This window comes from Trematomus bernacchii, unplaced genomic scaffold (assembly GCF_902827165.1).
Source record: "Trematomus bernacchii unplaced genomic scaffold, fTreBer1.1, whole genome shotgun sequence".
NCBI lineage: Eukaryota > Metazoa > Chordata > Actinopteri > Perciformes > Nototheniidae > Trematomus > Trematomus bernacchii.
The window spans coordinates 3232868-3242506 of NW_022987869.1; the positions used below are offsets into that span (position 1 = coordinate 3232868).

At 38.7% G+C, this 9639-nt stretch overlaps 1 protein-coding gene across 1 annotated transcript; it reads left to right on the forward strand.

The window, feature by feature from the left end:
• The first annotated feature begins 2783 nt into the window (after positions 1 to 2783).
• LOC117469217 lies at positions 2784 to 8669 on the forward strand. The gene is made up of 16 exons (XM_034113598.1): positions 2784 to 2837; positions 3066 to 3273; positions 3466 to 3635; positions 3727 to 3825; positions 4012 to 4244; positions 4332 to 4510; positions 4596 to 4689; positions 4881 to 5225; positions 5367 to 5484; positions 5561 to 5652; positions 5761 to 5878; positions 6197 to 6313; positions 6431 to 6622; positions 6866 to 7018; positions 7287 to 7486; positions 7655 to 8669. Exons 2-15 carry the CDS (start codon positions 3074 to 3076, stop codon positions 7484 to 7486), a joined length of 2310 nt encoding a protein of 769 aa, XP_033969489.1. The 5' UTR covers positions 2784 to 2837; positions 3066 to 3073; the 3' UTR covers positions 7655 to 8669.
• Positions 8670 to 9639: the final 970 nt, after the last annotated feature.

Consider the following 9639-nt stretch of genomic DNA (forward strand, 5'->3'; position numbering starts at 1 on the left):
AGCCTCAGGATACTGAAATCTGTATTTTTAAAATCTTTTTTTCCTTCTAATTTGTTATTCTTTTCAAAATAACACACTGTTATTTACTCAACAATAACACACAATTATCCTTGTTTTTATTTATTGGTTTAATTCGATAATCTCGGGCTATTTTGACGTCCGTCAGGAACTGAATTTCAAAATAAAGTCAACACGTCTTTTTCTCGGTCTGGTCGTGGAAGACCGGAAGCTGTGTGGTTCATAAAAACATGTTCTTACTCAATATCAAGCCACGATTATTGCTTTTATTTAAAATCGTATCATTTCGGACTTTTGTTTGTTGCCGTCTGAACTGAATTTCAAAATAAAGTCCGAAACAATACCAGAAACAGATTTAGGACTTTTCAATAATCCTCAGCGGTGATTGGATGTTTTAGCCGCAATGCACGTAGGGATATGGTGTTTATGCACACGTTTCTTTCGTGTCAGAAAGCACGATTTTCAAAGTAATGCATTTTAAGTGGAAGAATTGTTCGTGTCTCCTCTTCGTGTCTCGGGAAGCCGGAAGCTGTATTATTTTCTAATGTTTATTTTTTTTAACCATAACGGGTACTTTACATAACATTGAGTCAAACTTATCCTTGTTTTGTTTATGTTAAATTGTTATTGTCAATCAATTGTCCATTTTATTTATTAAGGTTTAGGATATTTGCCAGGAGAAGGGAGACCGTCGGAAACCGGAAGCTGTATTATTTTCAATGTTTTTTGTTTTTTTTTATTAATTTTTTAACCATAACGGGTACTTTACACAACATTGAGTCAAACTTATCCTTGTTTTAATCCTTGTTTTATTTATGTTAAATTGTTGTTGTCGGTTAATTTTCCATTTTATTTATTAAGGTTTAAGATATCATTAGTCTTTTATTTTATTATTATCATGCTTGGTGTTTACACTTTTCTGCATTTTATAAGGCAATATATACTTTTTTGTTTTTGTCTGTAGGCTACTTAGGTTATTAAATAGTTATTGTGTCAAAATATAGGAAATGTATTAATATTTTATTGTATAATCGGTACAGGAAATGACATAATTCAGAGCACCACCACCGGTCCGGCATTGCTATCCATCTTCTGACAAAGTAAGTTGTGTCACTAAAGTCTGATGCATGATTTAATAATTGGGGCTTTTTTTAAGCCTTTTCTCGCATAGTTCATCATACATAATGAACTGTTCTAAGTCTGAGAAATGCTTTCGCCATAATCAGCAAAGCAACATTAATGTGAAATTATTCTTGCGGGCGGCTAGCTAGCTAGCTCACGTTCAACATAAGCTTAATCTAGTTTAGCTACATTTATATCAGCTCATAAGTGGTGTGTGGAAAATATTTGTCTTAATTACGGCTACATACTCCGGTGTTAAAGTGTGAGTTATACGTTATCTTAATCGCTTTTGTTTTACACATGACAGTACTAACGCTGCCGAGTGGACATTTAACATATGTTTGGGGGGGAGGGGCATAGTCCATGTGCACGGCCATGTGCTTGTTACGAGTCTGAAACAGGAAACACGTACATGAACTCACTCAGTCTGTCTAAAGTAGTTAAACCGTCACAATGTGCATTTAAAAAAGCTAGTTTCACTACATAATTCACTTTTTCTGTTCTCTCCTGCAGCTCCTGTACCCACACCACAAACCCATACACTGATCTACACCATCATAAAACCAACGGCACTTTTAAGAGCCAAACTCAACCTATCTCTCTGTCTATCTACCTAGCTTTCTTATAGTTATTGTCTCTATCTTTTTCTATCATTCATTATCTATTTCTTCATCTATCTATCTCAATCTTACAATCTGTCTCACTATCTCTGTCTGTCTCATACAGCAGCTGTTTGTTTGCATATCTGTTGTGTCTGGCTGGCTGGCTGGCTGGCTGGCTGGCTGGCTGGCTGGCTGGCTGTGTTGCAATGGCAACAAAACACAACCCAGACCCCAATAATCCCACATCCAAAGAAGGGAAACGCATGGCTCTTGAGCTGAAGCATGAACACATGCTAGCTGAAGCTAAGGTTGGTGTTTTAACCCATATGACCTCATTCATTTCCTACTTGAATGTGGCACTATCTCTTATCCAAAAAATGCTGAACAGGCCAAGAGTAACTGGATTTTGGATCAATGTATAGGGCCTTTGCAAAACAGTTCATCATTACAACATGGGGGGCAGAGGCTTACTAAATAAAGCTTGTTCAACTTGTTTTACTTGATTAGTTGGATATGGTAGGAAAAACTTGAAGCAAAAATGTTCTTCAAGTGAATGAATTTCCTTTTATTTGCCCACTGTCATATGGTATCAGTTTATCAGCAACATCAACCTTACATGAGTTGTTACTTGGTCACAGAAAGCAGCTGAGGAGAGGAAACGGGCACGCTCTGTAGGAGACACTTTACAGTCCCCTAAAAGGGACGTGGCAAGCCGAGAGGGAGGCGTGGAGGGCGACGCCAAGGCTCAGCTACAGGTTGAAATCCCAATTATTTTACATTTTTATGAATTTACTAAGTAAATGGTTGGAAAATCTAATTAAAACACAGTAATTGCTTGTTGAGGGTCTACAATAATTCCAATATGTAAACGCATAGTGACACTACAGTCGGAGACATTCCCACTGTGGTGTCATAAGAACTATGCTTTATTTAATTTCACAAGCTTTTAAACAATAGGTAGATAATACAAATCATCAGTTATCTGTTGTTAACCCTCTGTGTGATGTTTTACAGTCACATCCTGACTGACTGAGGGCTTCCAGTCATCCAGTGTGGAGGTTCTGCGTACTGAACCTTCAGCACAACATGAATTTGGTAAATCACAAAAATGGCTTTAAGTTTAAAACTAAAATCAATTTTTAAATAAATTGTGTTAGTGAGAGAAAATAACCTTATACACAACTGACAGTTCAGGACTCGAACGAGGAATAATTCAGTAAAGATATTGGCCAGTTCCATACTGAGCAAAGAAATGATCCTTGATTTTTAGTGTTCATCTTAAATATAGTCATTTACAGTTAAAGTTTCCCATTCTGTTCACAGAAAAGAATATGGAGAGACTCTCTGACATTCTTTCCTCATGTCCTCCTCCTGAGCCTCAAAGAAGCTCTGCCTCATCCTGGTCTTTTCGGCAGCAGAAAGCCTCAGAGCGCTGGAAAGAAGCGAGACCACACCACCTACAATGCCTTCTAGAAAAAGAGGCTGTTGGTCATCCCCTGTGTGGCCTCTGCCACGAGCCGGCTGTTATTAGGTGAGATAACATTTACCTTTATTTAAATTACTTTACCTAATTGTAATTTTTCAGTATTAATGCTCAGTGCTCTGCTATTTCAGCTAGCATGCATGACTTTTGGGATGTTAGAAAACTGGATACCTAGAGAAAACCCACATGAAAATGAAAGTAATTCTAGGATATTATAATCATTTTGTATTTCCTCCCAAGGTGTAGAGAGTGTCTCCCCGAGGAGTGGTTCTGTGGAGACTGTGATGTACTTCATCACAAGAAACAGCCACTCCACAACAGGGACAGTTTAATGAATGGGTTTTTTAAACCAATTAGTCCAACAACGTGTGTTGTTAGAGTGGAAGGTGGATATGACACCCATGACCAAGGTATGCTCTCTCAAACTTGCATTTTGATGTTCACATGTCTCTTCGGCCAGCAGATAATGGTAATTAGTGCTTTTTTTTTTTTTTTTGACAGCTTGCATATTGCCAACTGTGAAGGCACCCAACTGCTCCTGTAAAGGCAAAAACTTCACTGTGGTACCAGGCAAACCAGTGATTTTAATTACCATCAATGGTAAACAAATATATATATATATATATTTGGATTTCTATTGAATTGTTATATTTTTACTGTTGTGGGCTGAGGCATTGTGCTTCCAATTGGAGTAAAACCTTCATGTAATATCTGTTAATCTTTGACTATTTGTAGATGGAACTGTTGTAAAATGTGTCTTAATTATGTTTATTTACTTGTTCCAAGGGCGTTATGACTTGCATCTGCCACTATATGTCTGTCAAACTTGCCAGCAGCAGTGGACCCCCGACTTGAAAGTCCTCCTTAAGAGTGGATACTGGCCAGCTTCGGTCAGTATTTCAACACTTTACACCTTGGACCTCATGAGCTCCTTTGAAGAGCTCAAGGTCATCTCTCCGGGATTCTCCAGACAGGCCTTTGCAAAGCTGCTGGAGCATCGCACAAAGTGTGGAGGAAGAGTAAGTATAAATATTCGTTACCATATTATACATTATAACATTTCCGTAAATAGACAAAATCACAGCAATTATGTAATTATCTTCCAGTCTGGACCTGTCAACGGAGATGCACTGCAGCGCAGCTTTCTGGAGTTCTCCTATGCCTCGTATGAGGAAGACCAGCTCTGCTGTGGTGCTCCTTTCATCTGCCCTGCCTGCACGCCGGAGATGTTGGCTGTTTCTGCCGATGGAAACAGGAAGCTCTATCGCTTTCGGCGAAGTGGAAGGTGCTGTTTTTACAATGTTGTTATTTAACTTTTTTGATTACTGTTTATATTTCATGGATATATTTGCTAATCTTTTTTTCCTTAGTTCTGATGGCAGCGCCTTTTTTAATGGGCTCTTTGTAGCAGAAGACAGCGCGGTGGCTGCATTTGTCGACAAAATACAGAGATCACTGAAAAATGCAAGTTTTTATTCGTCATTTTACCTTATAGGTATATCACAAAAATAGCCATGTATATCCGACCTAGACTTTCTTCAAATTCAGCTACTTCTCCTTACCATCTACTCCAAAATCAGATAATTAGAACAAATGGTGTAGATTGTGATTCCATTGCTTTTAACTGATTTGTCATAATGTAATGTGTGTCTTAGACCCAGGGAAGAGGCACATGTGGGGACTCCCAGTGGACAGCAGCGAGGGAGACGTCAAGGAGGGCTTCTAAGCTGGATGAAGAAGGGATGGAGGTGGCTGTATGTCGCCATGGGTTTCTTTTGAAGGCCTTAAATATGTACAGGGGGGAGATATTCGCCTACCCCCTGTATCTTCAAAAGGAACTCATGCCAGCCAAAGCCAAGTTCTTCGCCATGGATGTGGCTTGCAAGTACTGGCCGTACATGGAGAAAGCTGCAAGTGTCCTTCCTGCTCTCCAGGAGCTGACCACCATGAAGCCATTCCTCAGTGTAATGCATGCTCGAGCCCATGCTACCAAATGCGAGGTATGTGAAATATTTTTGTATCACGTACATTTATATTTTTTATATTTATAATACTGAAGTAGTAAATATCTAAGATATACTGTTTAGTATAGTAGTATGTAGCCTCTTTGCACAACAATTCCAGCAACCTTTTACCATCAGATTATATGGAGTGGGAAGAACCAGGAGGGAGCAGGGATGACCGCCGGGGAAGAGGTGGAGCAGGTCAACAGCTACCTGTCCCGTTGTGCCCTGACAACCAAATACATGTCCAAAGCAGGTGAGTGGAAGGTTTTGCCCTATTATTGCATACTTTTTTAGATGACACATCATAACCTCATTATTGCGTTCAAAAGCACGACTGGACATGCTCACAGTGCATGCTATGGGATGGAACAGGAAAAAAGGTGACTCCCTTCATAAGGCACTTTCCACAAGATATGTGAAGGTGAGCCTCCTATTAAAGGTGTTGTGTCCTTTGTCATTTGCACATGGCTTGTTGTTAATCATAGCAAGTTTTAATCTTGATAAATGTCCATCGTCTACTGTTTATCAGACTAGTAAGAGGCTCCTGGAAGAGACTGCAAGTCTTGAGGAACTCAAGACGGAGCTACATTGTGTCTCAGATGACATGGTGTCGACGTGGATTTCCGACGTGAAGGAATGGGCATCTGGTAAGCACGACGAGATAACACCAGCTACATATCATTGTCCATGACTGTTTGAATTTACAGATTTGATCCTAAAGAGCAGCCAATGATATAAGGCGGATTTTTCATGCCACGTAATGGGACCCTCACTGGATTTCAGTAGACGGGGACATAATCTTCAAGCAACAGCAAGCCAACTATGTGTCCATGTTTATCTCTGATATGTTCCAGTTTCCATAGTTGTACCATCAATTTGTGTTAAAAGGTGTTACACAACTTTGTTTCTCAAAACCGTTACGTGTTGTGTAACAGTACATTTTACTGCCACTATTATTTCTACAGGAACATCAGAAACATCGGGTACTTCTGAAGACATCCTTCAAACAGCACTGCAGCAAAGCATTGAGGGGCTTTACCTAAGTGTGAGGCAGCGGAAGCAATCCCTTTACCGACAGAATGGTATAACAATATAATGTTTTAGGTTGCAGATTCAACCTACTGAATTATATATATTTTTTGCACTTGCAAATATAGTTTGTCACATATCCCTATCCCTCTACCTCATGTATTTTTCAGACAGCAGCAAGCTCCGCCATCGACTTCGAAGGAAGCTTGCAGACGACAAAAAGCGCCTTAACCAGGAGATACTGAAGTACAACCAGCTGGTACACGACTCTGCCAGAGGCATAGATGTTGCTGCGGTGGAGCATTCCCTCTCTGGAGGGAGCATCATGTCCGCGCTGTGGCCGTGGGAAGTTCATGGCATGGGTCAGTTTTCAGATATTTCATAATAATTAATTTGAAGTTCTGTTATATGAAGGTATACCTTGCTGAGTTATGCACATATCATGTAGAGTGTTAAAACGTTCATTTAGTTTAAGGGTATATCTTAAGTTTTCTTATTGTGTATACATTTGATTATTTTGAAAGTACATGTTTGGAGTTTTAAACATATTGTTATGCTATAATGAAAATGTGACTCATGTATACATAACTGTGATTGGATTTTAGCTAACTTTACAGCCAAGAAAAAGATACTGGATCAAGTGATGCTTACACGGAGACTGCAAGAGGAGAAAGGCATCCTATTGTTGGAGATGGCGCAGCATTGCACATGGTTGCAGAACATGGCAGTTGCTCTAAAAAATAAGGTGGCTGAGGAAGGTAAGTTGAAAGCAAAACTTAACCTACCTTGTAAAGTATAAGTTTTAAAGGAAAAAAGTCAGCCCAAATCATTCTTGGTCACAGAAATTGGATGGAGTATAATGGCCTTTGCCCATTCGACCCGGCCATTTTACATAATGAAGTCCCTTGACAGTGACAATCATCTTTATGTACATGGGAGAGAATATACTCCATTGAAGTGCTCTGGCCTCGTGAAGCAATCTTACTGTATAGTATGTCCATATAACAATATTTTGTGTATTTTCAGATGTAGACAAGGGGAATGTAGGACTTGGGTGCACCCTAAGAAGGAAGCATGCTGAGGCGTCGGAGAGGTTGCAGGTGGTACTGCAGCAGTACAAGACTGCTTTAGGTCCTGATGCTTCTTTCCTTCAACATGAAGAGGAAAGTCAAAGTGGCCTAAGCAGTCCAGACACCAGTGAGGATGAAGAAGGAAACATCATTTAGGTAATTTACTTAGGAATTAATGTACAGTATCTTTGTTGATTTAGCCTCAACCTAGACATGTTGCTGTTACTTTTGTATTCATTAATGCTAAACATACATTGTGTATTCAAAAACCTCAAATGTGGGTTCTGATCTGCCCCTCTTTTTTGTTTCTCTGTATTTCCCCAGATTGCTGCTGCTCTCAAGCACGAATATCCGCCAAGACTTGATGTGCTATCAGAAATGTAAATACTTTACTGACTTTATATTTAGAGATTGTATTCATACTCCTCAATGGAAGATCACCCTTGAATATGTTGACCATATGACTTTTCCCTATGCCGCAGCATCAGGCCAAACATTTCACTTGTACACAACTTAAATGTTATTGAACAAAATGCTCAGCGTCCCTGGAATGCATCCTGAGCAATGAACCATTCACTTTTGATCCTTTTTGAAACACACATGTCCAAGTATATCTTGCTGGTTACCAAACAACTTGGTGAGCACATCATTGTCCAAGAGCAGGAGGTCTTTCCCTTTTTTCCCAGAACGGGATGCCTATGCATTATTATTTTCGATCTCTTATAGGATTTACCTGTCATTAACTTTATATGACTGCACCTGTTACACTGCAGGCCAATGACAGCTTTGCTCTAATTGTTCATTTTTGTTTCTTTTGCGTTACTTGCTTTTATTGCTTTGTCAGTTATATTTCCTTTTTGATCTCCAGCTATTAACCTGATTGATTGAAGTACTTCAATCAACATGTACAATGCACAATCTTTTAGGATGTATAATTAGGGACATTGAGATAAACAACAAATAGTTTATTTGGTGAATCACCTCATTGTTGTTCTCAAAACCAAATAATACATTGTTATAAATTGTTATATTTGATTTACACATAGAATGTACATGTTTAATATACATAGTTAAATCCTAAAAAAATGGTTGTGTTGTATGATTTCTTAATACTGTATGTTATAACCTTTTGCATAACTTGATTTTATGTTCTGTTGTCCATGCTTTTCATGTTAGACTAACCCCAACGCTCTAGAGTCAACATACACCCTTATGGTGGCCTTTTACTTGTATTGTGGTGAAACACATAAGTAAATCATTGCCAGAGAGGACCATTTTATTGTTTTAAAAACAATGTTATTGATGTGGTTGTTTGATGAATAAATATAAATTAAGCATACTTCTGTGGTACTTTTTGTTGTTTACATCACACTGCATTATAATGCGTTTGGAAATAAATTCATTTAGAAGTAACAATATGGGTTAGCACTTGAATATTTTTGTAAAGAGATGATCCTCATCTGGAACACTGATTGTTAGTTTAAGATAAGATAGAACTTTATTGATCCCAATTTGGGAAATCTTTGCGTTGCAGCAGCATTAAAACACATCGCATTATACAATAAAAAGACAAGAAATAAAGAAGAAAATATACATGTTGAATTTACAAATGAGCAATAACAAGATATAAAGCAAGGTATTATATTTACATAAGTATGTGACAGATGGAATATTAAATATTACACTGAATATGTCAAATGTACTGTGAAGAGAGAAGCTATGGAGCAGAGAGTTCTCTTCCAGCCAGAGGTGATTTGTTGTACAGAGTTATTGCAGTGGGCAGGAATGTTTTCTTGTATCGGTTCCTGTGACAGCGGAGCTGCAGCAGTCTGTTGGAGAAGGAGCTCCTGTCTGTCCAGGTGGAGAGGGGTGGGGTGGGGTTATCTGTCTGTCCAGCTGCAGGTGGAGAGGATGGGTGGGGTTACCCATGATGGAACCAGAATAAGGTTTGTTGGCTTACACGCCTTTCATCGTAGTGGAAAATATTGTCATATGGAATATTTTTGGATAGTTTCACCATTGAAATGCGTTTGATAACACTAGGTGCTCTAGTGCCAAAGTTGTGGCCCTAAAAAAATATCAACTATTCATTTGTATGGCACCCAGAGCTTCCACATTTTAGGGAATATGTTTTTTGATTTAAAATATCATCACTGTCATAAGCAATGGTTACATTAAAACCCTCCTATTGTATTCGTTTCCCCCCCTTACTTTGGTGTTCGCGGTCAAATTTGACCGGTCCTGTTTTAACTGCTATTACATTAACACAAAAACCGTTAATCATCACCAAATGTAATTTAACACCCTTT

Coding starts and splice junctions, on each gene's coding strand:
- LOC117469217 (XM_034113598.1), top strand. CDS start 3,074: ATGGAGAGACTCTCTGACATTCTTTCCTCATGTCCTCCTCCTGAGCCT. Junction 3,274..3,465: donor CACGAGCCGGCTGTTATTAG/GTGAGATAACAT, acceptor TTTCCTCCCAAG/GTGTAGAGAGTGTCTCCCCG. Junction 6,623..6,865: donor GTGGGAAGTTCATGGCATGG/GTCAGTTTTCAG, acceptor ATTGGATTTTAG/CTAACTTTACAGCCAAGAAA.